Genomic DNA, 23,948 nt, shown 5'->3' with positions numbered 1-23,948 from the left:
AAACTTGACACAGCCCAGAGTCCTCTGGGAGGAAAGCCTTGATTGAGGAATTACCTAGGTCAGACAGGTCTGGACATATGTGTGCAGGATTGTCTTGAGTACTAATTGATGCGGGAGGGCCCAGCCTACTGTGGGCGGTTCTATACCCAGGCCCTGGGTTGTACAGGAAAGCTAGCTAAGCATGAGCCTGCAAGCAAGCAAGCAAGCCGGAGAGCGAGCCAGAAAGGAGAGCGAGCCAGCAAGCAGCATTTCTCCATGGTTCTTGCCCGGATGTCCCTTAATGGTGGACTGTGACCTTGAAGTGTAAGCTAAATAAACCCATTCTTTTAAACTGCTTTGTCAGTGTTTCACTAGAAACAATGTAATAGAAAGTAACGAGGAGGACGCTCACATCAGTCCCTGTGCCTTTACTTATTCATTCATTCCTTTCAGAGTTACAAACACACCTGTGAAGAACAAAACCAAGTTCGGAGTTCAGTATTTGTTTGCCATTCTTTTTCGTCTATTTTCCGAGCACGTAGTCAAAGTAGTTCCCTGAAATTACCTTCTAAAATTAGTACTAAAGCAACTAGTCTACATATAAGCCATATAAGTGAAAGGAAAAGAGAAATAAAAGATGTGGAAACAATTAAAACTTCTGTTGGTCCTGCTAGTTCTATTAGTACTATTATTCTATTAGTAAAATAAATAAATAAACAAAGCAGCTGAGGACTAAAAGATGTCTCAGCGAAGTGCTTGCTGCATATGCGTGGGGGCCCTAGAAGCTTCAAACAGAGCTGAGCTGCGGCTCACATCTGTAATCCCACTGCTGGAGAGGAAGAGATGGGTGGGACCTCAGAGTTCCCTGGACAGCCAAGCTAGCTGAACTGACACACTCCAGGCTAATGAGAGACCTGGTGTTAAAAATCAAAAAGGACTGAGGAAGATACCCAAGGCTTACTCTGGCCTACACACACACACACACACACACACACACACACACACACACACACACACACGATCACTCACACAGGTGAATATGCACACATAAATGAGTAAAAATCTAAAATAAAATACACTGAGTCAGGCATGCTGCCATGTGTCTGTAACATTAGCATGGACACACCTGAGACAGGAGGATTACAAGTTCAAAGCTAGTCTAAGATATATAGTGAGACTGTCTTGAAAAACCAAGGGCTGAGGATGTATCTAAGTGACAGAACACTTACCTAGCCTGCTCAATCCTCAGAATCAAAAACAAAGGCCATATCAAAGCAAAGACCACACTGAATGGTATTGTACGAGGCTGGGCCACTGCAGATCGGACTGTCAGTAAATCTGAAAACACCCCAACTCAATCAGTCTACCTCAAGTACTTGCTATCCCTCCCCCTCTTGGGCATATGCCCAAAGACACCTGCTCAAACATATTCATTGCTGCTATAGTCATAAGAGCCAGGAACGGGAAACAACCTAGATGTTTTTTCAATAGATGAATAGATGAAGACATTGTGGTATATTTACACAGTGGAGTATTACACAGATGTTTTTCTAAAAAAAAAAAAAAAAAAAAAAAAGGACACCATGAAATTTGCAGGCAAATGGATGGAACCAGAAAAAAAAATCATCCTGAGTGAGGTATCCCACACCCTTATAATGAGATAGATCTCATTAGGAAAGGGAAATAGAGTAGATAATTATGGAAGGATATTGGGGGGGGGCTGGGACAGGAGGATCAGGTGGGGGAGGGGAGAAGAGAGGAAATGAGGAAGGGAATGTGTGGGAGAGACGGCTAACAGTAAAGGATGTTTGAAGGGTCGTATGGACACCTAATACAGAAGCATCTTAAAATATACACATATATGGAGGTGATCTAAATGAAATTGTCAAATAATGAGAGACACAGAGTCCCAACAGGCCATCTCCACTACTGGGGTTGGGTTACATCTAATTGAATTGTGGGCCAAAGGGATCCCATGGGAATCCCCAAATAACCCAAGCTGCTGCCAAGACTTCAGACTGCTTTTCACAAACTGACAGCAAGGCCCTACTGCCAAAGACAACACACAGCCCACTGAACATGGAGAAGTCAAGATGGTGCCTGCAAAGAGCCCTCATTCCTACATCCCAGTGTCTTTGGTACAGGAAGATAGCACCAAGCCAGCCGCCAACCCTTTGATGTACGGTGGCGTGACACCTGTGAGATAGGCTAGGGCAATGGCAGCACACACTCTGTGGGAGTGACCAACAAGTATCTGATTTGACTTAAGGCCTACTCCACGAGATGGAGCCTAAAACTGACACTGCTTGAGTGACCAAGAACCAGAGACTAGATAGCCCAGAGACCTAGGGTAAAATCCTATTGTTCTAAACGTTATCATGACAAAATGACTCCCAGTGATATGCTTGGCCAGAGGGAACTCTTGGAAGCAGTGAGAGGGAAGAAGACACGTTAGACCCAGTGGCGCTGTGAGAATGCTAGGAGCTGTGCACATGCATAGCCAGTGGGACAGACACCTTCTTTAAGAATGGAATGCCCAACCCAGAATTCTACATCCATGCTGCAGACATAGCTTTTGAAACGAATAGAAATCGATACGCTTCTCAGACTAGAGTACGGACGCTCAGCCAGTGAATCCTACAAGAAATATTCCAGGAAGCCACGTTAGAATAGTAAGATATAGGGAGGTCTGGAAGTGGCAGCCTGGGTAAACAGAGAAGACCATCCAATCTAAAAACCTCCCTAAATGACAATCGGCTGTTTATTTGGGCTTATGACAGCCATGAAACTATGGCAACAGCATGAAGCAGCATGGGGAAATAGCTGGATGCCTGGCACTGTATTTGAAGGGGTAAAGTTCTATTCAAAGACAGAATGTTGGCCAAAGCAGTTCCGTATGCCGCCCCCCTAACATTAGCCTGTACTCGAGCCTTCGAGTCATTGATAATTGGTCACTCTCCACAACCTGGTGGTAAGGCCCTCTGTTGAACACAAAAGCTATACAGGTTTATCCATATTAAATGTAAGGAAGCATAAACACTTCCATCAAAAAAGAAAGAAAGAGAAAAGAAAGAAAGAAAGAAAGAAAGAAAGAAAGAAAGAAAGAAAGAAAGAAAGAAAGAAAGAGAGAAAGGCAGACAGACTACAGGCCAGCTAGAAAACATTCAACCTCACATCCTTTTGCCCTTATCAGAGAGAAAATAAATGTCACAACCATTATGATGCTGTGAGTGTTTTAGAAGTCAGAACAAGAAGCCATGCTTGCCCTAGCCGGGCTGTTTGTCTGTGCTGTCCCTCTCTACATAACGCCCTCTCCTGTGGTCCTGGGCCCTTAGGGGATTCACATCTTAGTCTTAAGACAAGTGTCAGAGCCACTAGAACCAGGCAAGTGTGGGCAGGGGTAGAAACACAGCATCACATTGATGTTCTTCATGCCAGAGAGTCTGTCTACAAGTAGAGAGGGCGGACAGTAAGGCAGGCCAGGAGCCGGGCATTCAGTGAAGATACGTCTGTAGGGGACAGATGCCTGGACCTTGTTTCAGAGAAACAGGACTTCAGGTTGGGTCCCACTATGAGGGCACAGTAAGAAGGCAGGTGGACAGTCACTCAAACCTGTGGGTTATTAGTCTGAATTCTCAGACTAAGCTGGGCTTCCTCACCTGCACTTCTCACTGCAGCCTGGTTCTACTTCCCCAAGTCTAACTGTCACTGTACAGGATGTCTGGCTGCCAGCTCTGGTCATCTAGAAAATCCCCGCTGACACACAGTGACCTGCTGAGACCCGGGACCATGTACAAGTAGAACCTGGCATCAGACAGAGGGAGAAACCACTGTCTGCTCTGCCTGAGTTAAACCAGAACACCAAGGAATAACAAGACTGCATGCTGACAGAAACACAAGAAGCTGCTCTGGGCCCAGTGTCCGAAAGGCAGAGCCAGGGCTGTTCTCTAAGGGCGGGGAGACCAGCACAGGCTCATTGGATAGTGTGGAGTCAAGCTTTGCCTCCAGAGTATGAGAACTGATGAACTGGTCAGCAAGGGTTCAAGTCAGTCTATTAACAGTCCTTCTTGCCTTTGGGACCTATTCTCTGACTTGTAAATCCTTGTTGTTTTCCCACCCCAGGATCCACATTCTGGCCCCAGAGTTTTCCCAAAGACCAGTATAGTATGTGTCAGGGAGGTCAGAGGGCATGAGGCTCAGTACCACTGGAGGATCCACTTGGAGAATGGCTGGAGGTGACCTTCCAGAGGGCCACCACCCTGTTCACCTCTTCATCCAGATCAGGTTGGATATACAAGTGGAAGACCCATGCTTACAGCTACTGTACCACCTTGTAGGAGCCCAGCACCCTGAAGGATACGGCACTCAAGTGGCTCCCCCTTTTCTGACAATTAAGGAGCAGATGCTGACAGGTAATATGCTGGCCAAGGCCATAGTGGGGGCTCCCAGTGCCAACTAAGACAAGACTGAGACCCAGCCGGCCATACCACAGCTTCCAGTCTTTCCTACAAACCTGGCAGTAACATTTCCAGGCAGCAGGTGGTGGGCAGTATCCCACACCCGCCAGGAGCTTCTCCTTACCTGCGTTCAAAGGGCTAAGCAACAACACATGCTCTCAACAACTCCGGGGCCAGTTACTATGACGCAAGAAAGTGACCGAATGCAAGGTCCTTTCTAGATAGGAGCCACCCTCAAGATGGAGCTGTCACTCTGAGAGAACATGTCTGCGCGTCCCTAAGGGAGACTCAAACAGTACCAGTCTCACACAGGGCACTTCCAGCTTTCCCTAGGATGTGGAGCGACACAGAGAGATGGGGCAGTCATTCTTTCACTCACTACGCCCGAGAGCCTACTCTTAGACAAGCTGTCAGGGCCGGGAGAGCTACCGACACCATAACTCACTATGTGGAGATGGATGAGGGCCAGACAGAGGCATCTAGGGCCCTCTCAGCCTCTGTGAGACTGGGACACTCAGCAGACACCGTGCGCCAGAGTCATCGCCTCCTTTCCTCCAGATAACCCTGGCAGTCGCCCAGGCCTGTGCCCCAAGTGCTGTTTCAGGCCAGATGTATGGGCACGGCTTCCCAGAGCTCCATGTTCTTTCCCACTGAGCAAAGAGATCAGGGAGGTTCACTGTGCACACCATGACCACACCAGTGACTGTTTTCTAAAGAGTATCTGTGTTTCAGGGAGAGGCTCTGGTAGGGCGTGTGTTTTCCTAAGAGCCAGAGGTCGGTTTCTCATGTTAAGAAGGTCAACCACTTAATATTTTCACCTGTGACTAGGAGTGGAAAATCCAAGCCGGGCCAGAATGCTTAAAGAACATTTTGACAGTTCCGCATTCCTCTTCCTGCTGGGCAGACCCAGAACACAGCTCTTCCTGTCTACCACCTACTAGCAGAAGTCTTCACTCTGCCCAGTCGGAAGGATTTTCAGGGATGTCTTTCTGCCTTTCTTCTCTCTCTATGCCCCTCCATGGTCATGTCACCAGACACTGCCACCAAGGTGAGGAGGCAGGGAAGTCAACCATGAGGCTGTGGAGTGTTACAGCGGTGGACTGTGTGGACGATGCTGGTCACTGTGGGGTGCAGGGTTCTGAAGATGGTGTTGGTGGTGGACAGGACCCATGAACAGTGTCAGTCAGGAGGATGGTAATGCGGACCATGTGACTGGTTATGGAGGCAGTGTTCAAGATGGCAGGGATGCCAATATGGCCGCTGAGGGCAGCGGTGCTTATGGCAGAGGGAAGTGTGCCAGAGGAGGCACTGATCGTGGACGAGGTGGTACTAATAACAGAATGGTTGGGAGAGCTAATGGTAACTGGTGTTGGACATGGCAGAGGGTGTGTAAGAACATGGGTTTTGGGGTTGGGGATTTAGCTCAGTGGTGGAGCGCTTGCCTAGGAAGCACAAGGCCCTGGGTTCGGTCCCCAGCTCCGAAAAAAAAAAGACCAAAAAAAAAAAAAAAAAAAAAAGAACATGGGTTTTAACTATAGACCACGTTGGCTCAGGCATCTCTAAGTGGATTTGGGTAATTCAGGAGACGGCAAGGCTGGTGCAAAGTGGTCGCTTCACCACAGCTCATCCCTTTGTCTGTGCACAGGTGACTGGCTCAGGGTCAGACTCTGAGAACATGGAGACTGGCGCTTTGTCACCACTGAGACCTCTCCTGCACCCGTGTCTGGGGATGGGGAGAGGAATTACCCTTGGGAGCCCTGTTTAGAGGGTCTGATCTCAGTGGACAACCTCCGGACTAAGATGGGGGGAGGGTCTGGGGCGGGGAGGTGTAAACCCCTCTACACTGCCCCTAGCTGCCAGCCCTGCCCAGCGCAGGTCAACTGCAAGGAATTCATGCCAGAACTCCTTCTGGCCCAGCGCTTGGGTGTTAACTGTGGGTGAGGCTGGAATGGCTTAGAGAGAGCTGAGACCATCACAAGCCAGATGCCCCACTGGGGAAACTGTGGCCAGAGGCTATGTGCCCACTGCCATATAGTTTTCTGTGAAGGAACACAGAGGTTCCCCGCTAGGCACTGCGGTGCCCGTAGCTCTGAGGAAGCCTGTCGAACTCTGCCAACGTCCCAAACAGGTCGGGCCATGAGCAGCAGGGGCGCGCCGCGTTCCGCTGGCCTGGCTGTCGCCTAGGTGCCCTGGCGGCTGCTCGCCCCGCCCTGCCCACGCCTCTCCCGCCAGCCGCTGTCCGGCCTTGGCCGCGGGAGAGAGGAAGCGCTGTCCTCATTCCACCTCTGCCTGCCGCGGTGCCAAGTTGCTGGCGGCGGAGGCAGCGCGAGTTGGGGTGGAGGGCAGCGGCGCCCTCCCCGGAGCCCCCTCGAGCTCGGGGTTACTCACGTAGAGTCCTGAGTGCTCGGCGCCGAAGAACGGGAAGGGCACCGAGAGGGGCTGCAGCCCTGAGCCGCCGTCGTCCTGCTTCGGGGTGACGGCGTCGCCACGCTTCGTGCCGAACGGGTAGAAGTCGGCGAGGGCCACCGCAGCGCGCACCCCGCGCGCCCCGAGCCCCAGGGCTGCGGCCAGCAGCAGCGCCCAGGCGGCGCCACGGCGCATCGCCAAGATCAGAGGGCGGGCCACGGGGCTCGGGCAGGTGGCTATAGTCACCGCACGGCCGACTGGCCGCACCGTCCTCTCCCGCTAGCTCGGGTCACACTCCGGGGACCCGCTCAGCTCAGGAAGGTGCGAGGCAGGACCGCAGACCGCCAGCCTAACGCGGGGACCCGGGTTTAAATAGCCTGCCCAGGCGGCCACCCGGGAAGGGCGGGGAGAGGCGGGATCATGCAAATAGTGGCATTTTTAACTTGCTGGTCCTCTGGGTGGGAGGGGGCCAGAGCGCAGCTCCCAGGCCCTCCTGTCTCCAGGCTCATTAAAGTCGAACTAGTACTGGGGTGGCTCCACCTCCAGACCGGAGGCCCTCTTGCTCCCTTGCGTTTGGGCTATCTTGAGGTGAGGACTTACATTCTCCTGTCACCAGCTTAGGGCCTGCCCACAGGAGGGGCTTGGGCTAACCCAGCAGTTCCGAAGCTGACTTGTTGCCCTAAGGCCTGATTTTGAACAGGCTTCCTGTGCGTCCTCTGGGGTCCCAGTCAGGCCAGAGCATCTGGCTTTTCCTTATTGAATGTCAGTCTGGGCCACTTCACCCAGCAACATTTAAATGAACCTTGTGTGGCCACACCCCAGCCCTAGCCTAGGGCATTAACTTTCAGTACCAGCTGAAGCCTGTCCCAGGGTCTGTTCCTTATCTGGTTTCACTGAGGATGAACCTTGGGTCTGGGAGACTCGAAGACTTGCACAGCTTTCTCTCCTGTAACAGCTTTTCCTGAAGGGATTAGTCTTGTATCACAATGTTAGGGAAACCGGGTAGGCTGGTCACCCAGGCCCCGTGGGCAAGTCAGTGGCTGTGGCTCCTTAACCTTCCTTACTCTTCTGGAGAATTGCTTTGTAAATAGCTGTCCTGCCTCAGGGGTGCAATCTGGTCTCTTTCTGTGACCCCCTGGGGACTCCTGGAGCTTCAGTTTCCACCATGTTGTCTGATCCCAGATGCTACTGTTGGGTGACATGTGACTTGTAAGCCAAATCTGGGGTCCCCAAAGACAAAATGCTACCTCTCAAGAAGCAAGCAAGAAAAAACAAACAAACAAACAAATCAACCAACCAACCAACCAACCAAACAAACAAAAAACCCAAACTGTCACTGAGATTCTGGTTTGTACTGGCTTTGCGGGTTTTTTTTTCTATATGTCCTGAAATCTCTCTAAGAAGCATGGGCTGTGTTTCAGTTACAGCAAGGGACATTGCATATTATTTTTAAAGTATAGCAGAGAGTTCTCCTTGTGTCAGCCAGGAGTTCCTAGCTCACACAGATCATGTTCTCAGCAGGCTCACCACTGTGAGACTCCTAACACCCTTGCCTCAGCTCTGGGCCAGGCACCAGATTTAAGGAGGCGGCCCCTGACCACCATTTTGGTTTGCACTGACCACTTCTACCCTATATCTGGCGCATGGCTTGCCTTCCTCTGGCCCACCCCTCCAGCTTTGTGTAGTGATTCTGTTTGGCAGAGGGGTAAGCCAAGGCTGGAGATGTGAAATGTTCTGCTGTATAGATCAGCCCTTGGTACTAGGTGTGGTGGTGACTTTAGTCCCAGCACTTGGGAGGTGGGTGGATCTCTGAGTTCGAGCCCGGAGTGAGTTCCAGGGCAGTCAGGGCTACAAGGAGAAACCCTGTCTAGCAAAAACAAAACAAAAACAGATTAGCCCTCAGGCCAGGCTTCTGGATTTAAGAGTACTCTGTGGTAAATTCCCTCATCTCATTGACTAGACCATACCAGGGTTTAGACCAGACCTCACAAGGCATCCTCCCGCACAGCCTCTAGCACAGAGTTACCAGCAGGCCTAGCCACCATGCTGGGGATCTAGGAGCCTCTCGCTTCCTGGTGTTGGGCATAGGACCTCCTTGGAAGCTCTCTCCAACTACACACCCTTGCTTTACCCAGAGTGTCCAGCCATGGGTCCCGTCTCAGCACTGACAACCTTCTGCTGGAACGCATGCCTCAGGGGTCCTGGTAAAAGGTTTAAGTCTGCTTGGGGACTACTGGGTTGCCACAGCACTCAGCGCACTGTCAAGTACACAGCAGTGCTCAATAGAGTCGTTGATTGAAAATTGTCCCTCCAGGTATGGTGAAATAGTGGTGAGACGTGGGCTCCTGTCTGCTTTCCACTGGAATCTACTGATCAGCTGCGGGCTGCCAGGACAGAGGCCTATCTCAGAGCTGGGCTTGTGCGCGGGTCCAGCTGCAGGCTGGATCCTCGGATCTCCATCAAGGGTCAGTGGTATGGTGCTTACAGCATCCCCAACTGGGTGCCCTGTGCAGATTTTCAGCAAGGCCTGGGACACAAGGTTGGGGATGTGGTGGTGGGACTAACAGATCTCACTGTTGTTGCTGGGCGTCACATTACACACACACACACACACACACACACACACACACACACACACACACACACACGAGACCCACAGGCAAAGAGAGAGAGAGAGAAAAAAAATCTTTTTTTCAGGTGCTAAAAATATGATCAGGAAATACTTTTCAGCAACGTGCTGTTTTAGGTCCCCCCCTGGACTCAAGGGCGCCTTTGTCTCTACCACAGAAAATCCACATTTATCACAACCGAAATCGTTTTATCAAGCAGGCTCATGTTCTGCGGCAGGAAACTTGAGCTCCCCAAGAGGCCTATGACACTTTAATTTAGGGCCTGACTGTGTGTGCCTGTTTACATGGGGGAGCCCTGGAGCCACCCACCAGATGTTCAGGCCTTAGGAGTCCGTGAAGGTCAGGATGGGGAATACTATTCCTGTTCCTCCCGGTAGGGGAATTAGGCTAGTACGCTGGTCCCACACAGAGGCCTGAGGGCTGCAACCTACATATCTTTGCTCCTTCCCTTTGGAGGTAGCTAGAGTAACGCATGCTCCCCTACAACAACTTTTTCCTTCATGCAGCACACACAAGCCCTTCCCTCCTATCAGTCCCACCAGTGACAATACTATTCCAGGATGGGTTGGGAGAGGCCTCAGGGCCCTGGGGAAGGTGAGTCCCAACTCCTGAGGAGGAGCACGTGTCCCACCTTGACCGACAGGAGGCCAACCTCAGCACCCAGGAGGTGACCACTGCTACTGACAATTAGCTGGAGCTCAGCATATGCGCCCCCAAATGGCTACAATTTGTTTTGTTTCAAGCTAATAGGAACTGAATGCAGGTGGGGCTCAGGAAGAACTTTCCCGCCCACTCGAGTGGATAGTGACGCAGGAATTGGTCTGTGGAAAACTGAATCCACTTGAGGTTCGTGGTGGCTGGGAACACATGCACATGTGGACTTGGGACTCAGGTGTCCTGGGGGCTGTCTATTTCCTGTTTCCTGAACACTGGGACAGCTGACCCAGGATGGGCATGGAGACCTGAGAAACCACAACGGATAAAGTCACACTGCTAGGATTTTTTTTTTAAAGGTATTGGGGAAAACCTGATAACATCACACCAAGTAAAACACTTGGGAGACAGTATTCAGAGTAGCATGCCTGCTATAACAATCCTAAGTGTGTGTTTTGGAGAGAGGAGCGTCTCAGGTTCCCTCCCCTCTGCAGCAGTGGGGCTTGGGTTACGTGTGGTGGTCTTTACATTTCTCCTGTGAGGTTTTACTTTCTTGTATGGCAATCTTTGAGTCAGGCACGGATCGCATATTCCAGATGGTTTCCAAAGAGCGGATCACCCAGGGATATTGCAGTGATCTTGGTTTGTGTAACAAATTCCATGGCACTCTGCCGTGACAAAGTTGCCCAGTGACATTTCTCAGATTGTCTCCATTGTCAAAGGACACAGGATGCATTTTAAGAACATTAACGTTTTAGACACCTCAGATAAACAGTGCATGTTGGTTATATCCTGCTCCGGCATTAGTCAAAACGGAGCTCTGGATACCTTGGATACCTGAGTCTAGAGCCAGAACCAGACATGGAGTAGGTGGTACTCCAGGCCCTGGGAGTCTATCATTGCCCGACCAGACATGAGGACCACTCTCATGCTCTCACAGACATCCAGAGTACCTGTTCAGATTGGGGGGCTCAAGAGCAGAGCTGAGCTAGGATCTCCCAAATGGATGTTGGGATCCGTCAGACTTCATATGGGCCACGAACCACATGTGGGGCAGGCCAAAAGGAGACACTGCCTGCCCTCCCCTGGAAGTGGGACTGGGCGGTTCCAGCAGTGAGATATCAGAGCTCATTCTTCTCAAACTCTGGGAAGAGCAGGAGACAGAAGACCAGGTCCCCTACCACCTGCATAGCCCGAATTGTTCACCCCTTGGGCTCCTCCTTGGGCTTCACCTCTACTGTGGGGTGCCCTTCCATCCACTTTAGTTTGCATGTGTGTGCCTGCAGCTCCACTGAGCAGGTGGGCTGGGGCATGGCCGGCATGGGGTGAGGAGTGGGGTACTGGATTTGATCCGCTGGTTGCCAGTACTTAGTTACCTATCTGATTTTGGCCCAGCTACAAGGTTTCTTCACCTCGCAAACTGTGGTCTCAGAGCACTTCTGTGAAGGCCTTTCACAACCACTACCACTCTGCCCAGGGCAGTAATCACCAGATAACACATACCAATGTGTACACGCCTTAGAAAATATTTAGAGAAACGCAATATATTCTTTAGAAATCATCCCTTCTCAACACAAATACATTCCTTTATGTTGAATAAGGAAAAACAATATCTCCTGCACAGATGTAAATACTCAAGAGTGTGGCAATCTCAGAAGCCCTCGCTGTGCTGGGAATGTTCCCCTGAGCAGCCAGTGCAAAAGCGGGATCACTAGGGAGCACCTTGGTTGGAAGCACCTTGGCCGGGTCACAGTGTTTTTTATTTTGGTGCTGAGAAGTATCCAGACCTGTCCTTGTTGAAGTGTGCCCCCTGCTTCCAGGTATATTTACAGGACACCTCCTCAGCTGTCAACTTCAGTCCCATTGATGTCCCTGGGAAACCAGGGAGCCTTGCGAGGTCAGGAAGAGGAAGGCATTAATGCTGGAGGTGGGCTCCCTGAACCAGCAGTGGAGGAACCCCCTGGCCTCCTGTGGGAATCTCCAGTTTCTGTACCGCTCTTGGGTCCTCCAGGGGATGGTGCAACACTTCCACAGGGGAGCTGCAGACCAGAGGAGGAGGAAGATAAGGGCTATCTACGAAGTCCCAGTTTCTCAGGCTCAGTGGGACAGGCCGTCTACTCTCCTCTGCCAGGCTGTGTTGGCTGGGACCTGGAAACTGTAGGTGGGCATATATCAGGGTCCCTGTGCCACCAACTTATCCTTTGTCCAAGGAAGCCATTGCCAATGGGTCTCTGTGTTCTCCCTTTCAGAGCCTGGGTGTCAGGGTCCTTCTTCACACTGTCATTGGTAGTAAGGCCTGTCTGTCCACCACAACTGTGCAGGGACCAGCTACTAAGTTCAACCAGAGGTCTGACAGGGTGGCTGATTTTTAAGTCCCTGGTGATCTTGAAGTAAACTGACGGGCTGTCACCTATCTTGACTTTAGCTACATGACTGTGACTGGATGGGTTCCAGGAACTGCCTGCCTTTCCTGCCCCATGCCAGAGTCCTTGAGGAGGCTTCAGGAGGTCCTAGCAGAAGCACAAGCCATGGGACAACCTGCACCTGGGGTGCAGGCAGGCAAGAATTTACCAGGTTGCCTGGTAGCCTGTGGACGCTAGAAAGCGCCATTTACAATGCGAAAGAGAATTGGGGGTGGGGGGGTGGGAGGCAATTCATTCTGACCAGCACCAAATAGGAGAAAGTCACAGGGATGCCAACAGGTGAGGCAGGAACAAGGTCTGATAATGGCCTTGGCCTGCATAGCAACCAGAGAAGGATTGCCCAATGGCATTTTCCAGCATTTTTTTGGGTGTGTGTGTGTGTGTGGAAATGGGAGATTCTGGAACAGCTTCAGATCTCCAATACCCCTGTGGCGCACGTCACCGGGCTTGCATCTGAGTCATTTCCAGCCACCTGCCACCGTGATGGGACTGCAGTTCCTGGATGCGGAAGGTTTTGTGGCCTCTGGATGTGGGGTGTGGTGGCTGGCCATTGCAGGACATTGTGTTTTTGGCTCTCGCTGGTGGAAATGTTTTCCATGTGTTTCCCTGTGTTTACAGAACTGAGGGCACGGAATGTAGCCTGTGGCAGAAGGGCTGGTTTGACAGGGCTCAGCCACCAGTGCCTGGCCCAAGTAACAGGTCCAATCTAGAAATGGAGCCCCAGGCCCAGTATGACCTGAGGGGTGGTCAGCATCCCTGCTCCCTGCAGCAGGGAGGAGTAACAAACAGCAATGTGGTCCAGCCCAGCTGGAGGCTGAGGTCCCCATAGGCAGGACCTCTGCAGTCTGGGAAGAGTCGAGGAGGGCGTAGTGTGCTTTGGTTGGTGGCTGCCTATTTGTAAATCTTCACACAGCCCACCGATGTTTGTTAAACTTGGCCCCTCTAGTGTTTGTAGCACCAGTTTCTCCGGTAGCATAGAACCCTAACATGGCCCCCAGAACCTGCTGTCAGTGCAGGCCACATGTCATAGGAATGATGGGAGGTACTGTAGTGCTTGGCTCGAAAGGTCTAGTCACTGTGGGCCTGTTGCTGCCGCTGCCTCACTTCCTGGTCCAGCTGCTTCTTCAGCCTAGCTACCTGGAGAGAGAGAGAGAAAGAGTAGGGGCTCAGTCAGGTGGAGAGGGACCCCAGGAACACAGCCATGGAGAGTTGTGTCAGGAAAGGCTCTGGAAGCTGCAGTCTATGGCTCCTAAGGCATGGGATAGAAACACCAGGTGGACGGACAAAGGGACTCATCAGCTTAGGCCTGCTATCTTGAATGTCTGTGAGCATCCTGGGAACAGTGAAGGGCTTCTTTTCTGTTCAGGCCAGGAATGTACCTCAACTGACTGAGTTAAAAGAAGCGTTGCTAGTGGGTTAGGGAAACTAAATTGAGGGTAAGGCAGACATTTCTCCTGCCTCTGCATCTCAATTTCCTTTGTCTAAAGTAAGGATTTTGACCATCAATGGTTCTAAGGTGGTTTTGTTTCTTTGTTTTTGTTTTGTTTTGTTTTGTTTTGTTGCAACAGGGTTTCTCTATGTAGCCTTGTCTGTCCTGGAACTCTCTCTGTACACCAGGCTGGCCCCATGCTCAAAGATCCACCTGCCTCTGCCTCCTGAGTGCTAGGATTAAAGTTGTGCACTGGTACTGCACAGCGGCCCTAGCTCCTGAGGTCCAACAGTGACAGGCTCGATGCAGGCACACACTTGCGTGAGTGCAGTGTATGCACACACCCAAGGCTCTGTGTTCAGATGCTTTTTTTTTTTCTTTTCTTCGGAGCTGGGGACCGAACCCAGGGCCTTGCACTTGCTAGGCAAGCGCTCTACCACTGAGCTAAATCCCCACCCCTCAGATGCATTTCTTAACCCACTAAGCTGATCTCATGCCGGCGTTCCCCCATGGGACTCCACGGACAAGTGTGTGTGAGTGGGGTCCACCGCTGTTGACTGTACACGACAGGCAGCCTCTGCATATCACCTGGTGACTAACTGGTCTCATGGCTATGTCTGACAGAGACTATCCTAATCATGTCTTGGAGACAAGGCAGTGGTGGTCCGGAACCCATGTTCTACCACTCATGGAGCCGAACATGAGCCATGCAGGCTCCCATGAAAGGGCCAATTACAGAGCAAACTGGGAGCCAAGGCTTCCAACAGAGGTCATGTGGTTGCCTCTGCATAGGCTGCCATGGGAACGGAGGCCCTTCCTTTTTACCTTACACATCCCTGCTCAGGGTACCTGTGCTCCTGGCCCTACCTGCCTTTCCAGGACCTTTACTCTCTGCTGGTGAATGTGCTCACGGGACTCCAGAGCCTGTGTGGCCTGCAGCTGGGTCTCATGGAGCCTCTCAGCCTCAGCTGCCAGGTCCCGCTGGTGCTGGGCAGCCAGCTCTTGGAGCCGCTGGGTGTGGGCCTGTTCCAGCTCCGCCATCTGGGCCTGGAATGAGAACACAGGCACCAAGGGCTGCTGGGATCCTGAGGTCGGGTCCAGTGGGATGCCCCACCCTATCTTTGGGGGCTGCCCTTCCTGTCTTGGCCTCACTGCTTTCTGCTGGGGTGCTGGCCTTGGCCCAGGACCATCAGCAGACCTGGAGCTGGCACACGTATTAAGTCCACAGGTTTTGAGTCCAGGCCACCTGCTAAGGGTTTTGCTGGGCTGGAGCCCAAGCCACAGGCCCCTGGAGTGGGCCTTAAATCTGTGTGAACAGCATCCCAGGTTCCCTTTGAGGTCATTGAACACTGTTGATTATCCGTCCTCCCTAAAGGGTAGTCAACTGGTGTGTGTGTATGTGTATGGGTGCCATGGTGGAAGGGAAACTGAGGCCTCAAAAGAGCACAGGTTGGTGTCAAGTCCTGGGCCTAGGAGACATGGATGGCTCTGCCCTCCAGGCCTGCCTGATCCTCCATTCTGCTTCTTACGCCATTTTGCAGAGCTGTGCCTGACTCACAGAGGGCCTCAGGACTGCCCTCAGTCCTGACTCCAGTCCTGCCTGGATCTCCAAGGGGATCTATGGTGGGCTGCACTGTTGTCTTAGATCTCAGCTTGGCACTCTTCATGGACAGTGACCTGTCCTGCTGCCTTCTCTGTGCGTGTATGCACACGTGGTATTCACATGCATGAGATACACGTGGGCCCACCACTTGGGGACCAGGACATTCGAGTCTGCCCTAGGTTTATCCCCAATCGAAGAACTCCACTGGCGGGAGCTCACCTGCAGCTGCTGGCTCTGCCGCAAGGCCCCATCTACTTCCTGGTGTAGGCTGCTCAGAGACTGCAGCAGCAGCTCCTTCTTGGCCCCCAGCATCGCTGTGTCCTCCTCCTTCCTCAGGGTCTCCTGCTCTGTCTGCAAGGAGAGGGAAACAGATCTGTGGTGACATGCAGGGTCTTTCCAGTAGAGGTACAACATCAGGCCAGACTTCCCTCTGGAGAATCAAGGGTGCTCTGGGTTGGACTCCAAATCTCCTGAGAACTGGTGGAGCTGGCAAGGGTACTGTCCTTGCCCAGGTTCCAGTAGGAGTTAAGGAGTGGGAACAAGGGTCTGCCCTGTTTTAGACCAGTAGAAGTCCCTGTGGTGATCCTTGGTAAGGGAGGTGGCATTTGAAGACCAATGTCCCTACTCCTTGCAAGACTCCCTCAGGTCTCTTGAGCCCTGCATGCTCCTGTGCCTTTTTGCAATGCATAGGACCTCCTACCTCTGCACACCCAAAGCCCTGGACCTCCTACCTCTGCACACCCAAAGCCCTGGACCTCCTACCTCTGCACACTCAAAGCCCAGACCTCCTTACCTCTGCACACCCAAAGCTCGGACCTCCTACCTCAGCACAACCAAAGCCCGGACCTCCTACATATGCACACCCAAAGCCCTGGACCTCCTACCTCTGCACAACCAAAGCCTGGACCTCCTACCTCTGCACACCCAAAGCCCTAGATTTGGCTGTAGTTGCTCTCACAGTGCCAACAAACCTGTCTCAAAGTGGCATAGCTGTTTTTGCTATCCATTCTGCGACAGAGACTTCTTAGTCACTCACCCCCTCAAGAGGGGTACAGGAAAGGAGGAGTAGCCCATAGGTTATAGGAGACATAAGTATTTTCCATGGGGAGGTCAGGGATCCTGTTACCCTGCAGGAAGACACAGCTGATGGATGAGGAATCCTTTCTCTCGGAGAACAGCAGAAGCCTGTCTGCTCACAAAGGGAACGCTGGCTCTTCTCACTGTGAGAAGAGCCTCACTTCACAGCCTCACCGGGCTAGCCATCACCAAGGCAGGACTAGCTCTAGGCCTTGCTCTTAAGCCGGACTGCCTGTCTGCTCACTGCTGTGCCTGCCTGCTTCTGGCCTGGGGTCATGTCCAAGTGCCATGACGGCCCCCCCCTTCAGTACTAGGCAGATCTACCTCTGCCATTTGGGGTCTAAAGCCCACATGAGATTTTCACAGACCTTGGGATGTTGCTTGCATGGACAAACTTACAGGGTCAGGATCTGAGCCTTCAAAAATAAAATAAAACCTTTCTTCTTCGGGACTGAGAAAAACAAAGAGCCCTCTCCACTGGAAAGGGGACCCTGTTTCTTTAAAAATTCTAGTAATGCTGCTAGAAATGCATGTTATAAAGAGGAGAGAAAAGTGAAATCCAAAATAAATAAATGTCCACATCCGGGTTTCCCCTCCTGAGACACCAATAAAGGGTTTATGGGTTTGTGGGCCCCTCACAGCTGACCTCCTGGAACTAATTAACTGTTCCTGCCCTCCCTCTCTTGGGCCCCAAGGATCCAGGGCTGGCATTGTGCCCACAGCTTGCTCTGCTGCCCCTAGGCAATGCCACCTCCCTTGCCCCAGCAATATCCAGGAAGGCATAACCCTACTCCCCACCCCTACTCAGGGGGGACAGTACCTCTTTCCCTCCAGCAACTGCAGCAAGATCCCGGTGACTCTATCCCTCTAATACCGCTTTCCCTTTGTGGGAGGGCAAGTAGCCTTGTATAGACAAGCTGGTTGGTGGCTTTTGTAACGGCCCTCCCCCACTGGGTAACTGTGCCCTGGGCAGGCTTGGGTTGGGGGTTAAGCAGAAATGCCTTATGAGGGGCAGCCTGCCTTGGGTCTCATGTCTGGTGCCCTCAACATCTCCACACCAGTGTTTCTGCTTCCTTGCTTTGCAACGGGGGAGACAAAGTCCCAAGGGATGAGGTTGGCCAGCCTGGCAGATTCCTCCCCTCCTCTCCCTCCCGACTGTTTTCTATGGATCCACTGCCCTGGGTCTCTTCTATCTTGGAGAGGGCAATGCGGGTATCAGAACTCCATGCTAGCCCAGGATAGCTCAGAACTCTGCAAAGTTAGCTAGCTTAGATGGGCTGCATCCTGCTCCTTCCCGTTTCTTTGTAGAATAGTAGACAGCAGGCTGCATAGATTCTGTCTTGTGCCCTGACCTGTGCTGAGCAGTGGCCATCCATAGTGCCACACAGCATCACCATTGCCTGGGGTTGTATGACCTGTCTGCTCAGCTCTATGCAAGCTCAGCAAGCACTTTCCATGAGAGAGAGCAGAGAGGAGACATGTATGAACATGGAGGGAGGCTTGTAGAACACCATACTGGCCACCTCACTTGCTGCCCCGACACAGCCCAAAACATTCTTAATGTCGAGTGCTGTTTCCTGTGAACAGGACCTAGGGGCCCAAGTATTTGGACAGAGCTGGTCACAAAGTCAGGAGTGGTGACACGATCCATGATGCTTCACTTCCCTCATAGACAGTCAAGGTAGGGCACTTTGTTAAGTCTCTACAAGATGCTTGAAGCTTTGGGGCTGGCTCTGAACTTGACGCCATTGCCAGGTCAAGTGTAGGCACTGAAGCTGACTGGACCAACGTTTCTTTGCATCTGCTTTTTCCCCCCACTTCTTGCATCCTTCCCCCTGTGCCTCCAGAAATCTTTCAAGCCTCCTAACAAATACCTGTCTGAGGCGCGTGCGCAGTGCCGCGAGCTCCCCCTGTAGGCGGGCCCGCTCGGTGCGCAGTGAAGTTGTTTGCTCTCGCAGGGCGCGCCTCTCTGCCCGCTGTGTTGCTGAGGCTTCCTGCTCCCTGTGGCTCCTCGGATGCACCTGAGTGGAGAGAGGCTGCTTGGACATGGGCCAGGGATGGTGGATCCTTGGCCTCTTACAGCCAGGCATTCTGTCTGAGGATGGTCTACTCTTCCCTGCAAACTATGCACTTGCTTCCTCCTTCTGGAAACTCCTCCTTCTGGAAGCGCCTACTGTGCAGCAAAAAAGTCAGCCCTCTGACTCCCTGTGGTGTCCCCTCAACCTTAGTTTTCCTGCCTGTCACGCGGGAATTGGATGCAGTCTGGGTCAGTGCATGGCTTCACACCTGCCTCTGGCATCTGCCTAAGCCTCCTTTTATGGTGAAAAAAATATCAGGTATTTGGATGCAGTCTTGCAATGGTGAGCAGATTTATTGTCTCCCGGTGACAGATATACCCTGCCCTCCTGGGGCTCCCTTACCTGCTGCAGGGGCTCCAGGAGCTTCCCCTTGTCTGCAAGGCTCTGGTTGTGCCTGCTGCTCTCTTCCAGGGCCTGACGAAGGGTGTCTACTTGCTCCTAGGAAGGGGGAGGGAGGGAAGGAGGAAGGGAAGCAGGAAGGGAGAGAATAAGGGAGGGAAGGAGGGAGGGAAGGATAGGGAGAGAGGGGGAGGTGGGAGGGAGAGGGGGAGGTGGGAGGGAGAGGGGGAGGTGGGAGGGAGAGGGGGAGGTGGGAGGGAGAGGGGGAGGTGGGAGGGAGAGGGGGAGGTGGGAGGGAGAGGGGGAGGTGGGGGGGAGAGGGGGAGGGGGAGGGGGAGGGCGAAGGCCAGGGAGAAGGGGAGGGAGAACGAGAACATGAAAGTCATGGCACCTCCTGGAGAACCTGCAGGTCTGTGCGGCTGTACTAGGCATGAACATGGTCAAGGATAATGTGCTGTGCACTGGTTAGTGGTTGATGTAGTAGCAGAGGATGGATGGATCTCCATTGGCTTCATTAAAAAGGACAGACCAGGCTTCCAGCATCAGCATCCTAAACCTGTCCTTTGGGCCCTAATTAATGGCTTACATGTGTTGGGGGTTGAGGTGCGTGCACGTACATGTACATATGGGCTTGTGCACGTGTGTGTGCAGGTGCATGTATATTGTCCATGAGCATTCTCTACCTTAGGCTTTTTCTTTTATTTTTATTTTGTGTGTAAGAGTGTTTCCCTGCATGTATGTATGCAAACCACATGCATGCCCGGTGCCTGCAAAGGTCAGAAAAGGACACTGATTGGATCCCCTAGAACTGGAGTCACAGAGTGTTGTGAGCCACCACATGAGTGCTGGCAGCCCTACATACCTGGGTTCTCTGAAAAAGAAGTGCGTGACTTTAATCCCCTGAGCCATCTCTCCAACTTCTCCACATATTTTGAGACAGGGTTATCCCACTGAACCTAGACTTCATTTATCCCACTAAGCTGGTCAGTCAGTGGACTTTAGGGAACCACCCAACCTCAAATGTGGAAGTTACAAATACACTGTCTATTGTGTGTTAGCCCTCCTGTCTGATCATGCTGTCCATGGTTTAATATCCTCCTTCAAAATTCTGTTAGCACATCTCAAACATTATCTACCCTGTGAACAGACAAAACTAAACCTAAAGCATGCAGCCAATAAGCAATTGGCAAGCCCACACCGATATAGAGACCCATATGAAACTGACCCAGACAAACTGTCCTCTCTATCAGACCCAGTCTCTCCAGGGAGCATGTGCACAAGGGACACATAGAAAGAAAGAAAGAAAGAAAGAAAGAAAGAAAGAAAGAAAGAAAGAAAGAAAGAAAGAGAAGGAAGGAAGGAAGAAAGGAAGGAAGAAAGAGAGAGAGACAAACGGGGTCCAGGGAAAATGGAAGAAAGGGTGAGAATTTGAACCCAAAACTTCGGGGAGTTTGGGATGTCGCTCAGTCCATGGAGTCCTGGGTTTGATCCCCAGCACTGACTAAACCTGGCATGATGATGTTTTCCTGTAAACAAAGTACTTGGGAAGTGGAGGCAGGAAAATTAGATGTTCAAAGTCATCATTAGTTATGTACTGAGTTTGAGGGTAGCCTGGGCTACATGACTGAAAGAAACCAAATTAACCAGCCAGCAGCTGGCCAAACAAACAAACAAACAAACAAACAAAAACTACTACAGGTCACATTCCAAGCCACAGCTAGGAAACCTGAGACACCCATAGGTTATTTTTTCCACTTTAAAAACATAGGAAAGTGCCAGCAGAGGACAGTGAAGAAGACGGTGTTATTAAAGACAGAACTGAAGTGAGTCAACGAGATAAAAATGAGGGACGAGATGGAAGTTATTTGACATTGGCCAAGGCAGATTAAGAACAACAGGAGCAGTAATGACAAAATGCCCCACCACGCTTGGGGCACTGGATATAAGATTCCAGACACTCCTCCACCCAGTGACCTACTGTGCGCATACATTCCTGTAACAGATTTACATATATGTGTAAGTCCATGAGGCTCCGGGTGTTGAGTAGATGTATGCACAGGCTCTTGGCACGCCTAACTCCCAAAAGACACACTGACCCAAGAAAGGGACAAACAAAAACCGGCCAGGATTGGAAGAGTCAGTGGGCATGACAGGAGTTAACTGGGTCTAAAAAAGCTAATTCCTGGGCAGTTTGAATCATTTTAGTGATAGACAAGGACAGGAAGCTTGACAATTCTTTTTATAGCATGAAATGTTCTTAGCACAAATAAATCCAAACAAATATGACATCGTTAAGGAATTACAGCTGCAAACACGTGACAGCAACTGTGGCTTTGCCTCCACAATGTGAGCCCCAGCAAACATGTGTCTCCAAGGCAGGCCAGGTGTGTCTAGACTTTGATCCTGGAGCGGAGTCCTGAGGCTTCCTTTGGTCAGCAGGAGGGAGAGAGCAGTGGCTGTGTAAAGCCAGTGGAGCTGTTCAGGATGTACTTGCTATGGGGGGAAGGGAGAGGGGGCAAGGACTCTTCCGGTGCTGCTGGGACTCTGGGGCTGTGACCAGGTGCTAGTCTACAGAGAACATAGTAACTTCCCCACTAGGGTGTGGAGTGTGAGCAAGGGGACAACTCTTGCTTCTTCTGCTATCCAGACACATACATCCAAGTGCATGTCCTCAAGCTATGGACAAGGTTATACATACATCTAGGTCCCTGGGGTAGTCCTGTGTGTTCTGTCATTTGGCTGGGTCCCCCAGGATAGCCGTGTGTGTCCTGTTCCTCTTCTAGATTCTCAGGGCAGCCCTGCGTGCCCGGTCATTCTGCTGGGCCCTAAGGTAGCCCTGGCAACGGGAAGGGGTTGCTCTCAAACAAGAGTTGTACTGTTTGCACAGCACAGCCTACCATTTAATTAGAAAAATACGTTTTTAATTAACTTTTTCTTGACAAACACATTGGCTTATGTGAACCAAAGGGGGTGGGGGGGTGGGGTCAGTCCCTGAAAGTGAAATAAGTCGTATAAAATGCAGGGCTTGCTTTGGAATATGCCCTAGGTTTGGCAGAACCGGGAGGGGCACCAGGCCAGCCCTGTGGGGGCTTGGCAAGTAGCCAGCTGTAGCAAGGGGGCACTAGGAAGCTGTAAGAGTAGCCATGTTCCTCAGGCCTCCAGCTGGTCAGGAACAGATAGAATTTTGCTAGGATTATGAGGAAAAGATGGCATAATATTGATAGGTTTTACAAGACTTCCATAAAAATCATCAACATGAAGTCTTCATTGAAGTCTTCATATGGATGGATGTCACCTCAGGGATGGCTGGGGCAGGTCCAAGGGCAGATCTCCAAAGCCCAGGGACCCTGACTCCAATGGATGAGGTGCCCCTGGACTATGCCCCTCTGGACCCCACACTGGCAAGCCTAGAGCTCCTCTACAGTTCTGTCCCTGGGAAACCTGGCCTCTGTCTCTTTATTCCAGACAGAGGGTCTTTGGAAGGAGCGGATAACTACCCCGATGCTGGCCATCATGGTTCCTCACACCAGGCGGCCCTGGAACCTTTTTCTGTCTTTCTTCCCCTGGAGCCTTTGATGTCAGGACAGGGTCCATAAAGTTTCTACTGGTTCTTTCCTGGCTCTAACTTCCAACAATACCAGAGTATCCCTCTTCAAAGACATGCAAAGAAAAAAAAATCACAGAAGAGTGGCATTCAGAGAAGAGAACCTTTTCTGTGACCTGAGGTTCATGGTCCCAAGCTGCAAAGTTGGCCCAGTACAGGCTATGGTGGGCAGCGGGAAGAAAGCCCTGGTCTGTGGTAGGTATGAACATAGAAACTCATCGCACAAGTGTGGCTTGTGATGACAGGCAGCCTCCCTGAAGTTAGGCTAGAGGAGATTCAGGAACAGATCCTCAGTGCAAAGACACAGGCAGAAGCAGCCATAGAGGAAAAAGACAAGATCCCTGGGACATGGAAAGTGGACCTAGCCCAGCAGTGAAAGGACCCTTGAGCACAGCCATCAACAGTCACCCTTGAGATGGCCTCGGAGGAGGCTGGAGGGAGAAGGGGAAACAAAGCATGAACTCTTTTCATGGACAAGGAAGCATGAGTTCAAGGAAAACACGAGTTCAAGTTCAGAGAAGTGAGCATGGATGCAATCCTTGGGGAAACCGTACCTCATCACCATGGCTCTGGCCAAAGGGGTAGCCACCCTGAAAAGGCAAGGAAGGCTAGAAACCCAAGCCAGGTGGACGTGAACATAGAGGGAAGAAGGGAAATGCTCAGCTGCACATATGAGGTGCAGTATGGGTCACCGTCAGCCTTGGGTCTGGCGGGGTTAAGGACAAAGCACTGAACTGGAACCACAGCCATTCTCCACCGTACGCTGACTTACATGGGAACACTACATCAGGAGGAGGATGTTGTTGAATCTATGTTGAAAATCCATAGAAATAGTTGGTAGTGACAAATAGGAGAGGTGGAGAGTTGGCTCAGTGGTTAAAAGCATGGACTGCTCTTCCAGAGGTCCTGAGTTCAATTCCCAGCAACCACATGATGGCTCACAACCATCTGTAATGGGATCCGATGCTCTTTTCTGGGGTATCATGGAAAACAGTTACAGTGTACTCATATAAATAAAATAAATAAATCGGGGGTGGGGGAGGGAGGGAGATGTCAACACTGTGCTCCTGGCCCAGGGAATTCAGGAAAGACATCACATTGGCAGTACTGCAATCTCTGTAAAGGTTTAGAAAGTCCACTTCCAAATGAATAATCCCAGACTGATAAGCTATTCTTAAGCTGTGCTTGGATTGTTCACAGAAAACACACACAAGTGAACATACAGGTAAAACAATACAGTAGGCCACCCCCTGACTTCTCACATCCCCC

At 51.5% G+C, this 23,948-nt stretch overlaps 2 protein-coding genes across 11 annotated transcripts in view; both read right to left on the bottom strand.

The window, feature by feature from the left end:
- The window catches only part of Sned1 (sushi, nidogen and EGF-like domains 1), a 59,912-nt gene extending 52,724 nt beyond the window's left edge, over positions 1-7,188 (bottom strand). For 8 of the 9 annotated variants that reach the window (XR_015628686.1, XR_015628690.1, XR_015628688.1 and 5 more), the window contains exon 1: positions 6,825-7,188. Coding sequence is in view for 2 of the 9 variants with exons in the window: in XM_087566511.1 (XP_087422637.1) it covers positions 6,825-7,037 (213 nt within the window). In the remaining 7 variants the exon portion in view is untranslated. 9 annotated transcript variants of the gene reach the window in all.
- Positions 7,189-11,654: 4,466 nt separating this feature from the next.
- Crocc2 (ciliary rootlet coiled-coil, rootletin family member 2) overlaps positions 11,655-23,948 on the bottom strand; it is a 60,828-nt gene continuing 48,534 nt past the window's right edge. Inside the window, exons 29-33 of one of the 2 annotated variants that reach the window (XM_087568191.1) lie at positions 19,079-19,174; positions 18,533-18,679; positions 15,801-15,932; positions 14,846-15,025; positions 11,655-13,686 (exon numbers count right to left, since the gene is read on the bottom strand). In XM_087568191.1, the coding sequence (XP_087424317.1) occupies positions 13,618-13,686; positions 14,846-15,025; positions 15,801-15,932; positions 18,533-18,679; positions 19,079-19,174 (624 nt within the window). In that variant the 3' untranslated portion in view covers positions 11,655-13,617. The remainder of the gene's footprint in view (positions 13,687-14,845; positions 15,026-15,800; positions 15,933-18,532; positions 18,680-19,078; positions 19,175-23,948) is intronic. The other variant, XM_087568190.1, reaches the window with a different exon arrangement.

The sequence above is a fragment of the Rattus norvegicus genome, chromosome 9, assembly GCF_021556685.1.
Source record: "Rattus norvegicus strain SHRSP/BbbUtx chromosome 9, alternate assembly SHRSP_T2T, whole genome shotgun sequence".
In the NCBI taxonomy this organism is placed as follows: Eukaryota; Metazoa; Chordata; class Mammalia; order Rodentia; family Muridae; genus Rattus; species Rattus norvegicus.
This window is presented reverse-complemented; position numbering and strand designations above follow the sequence as displayed.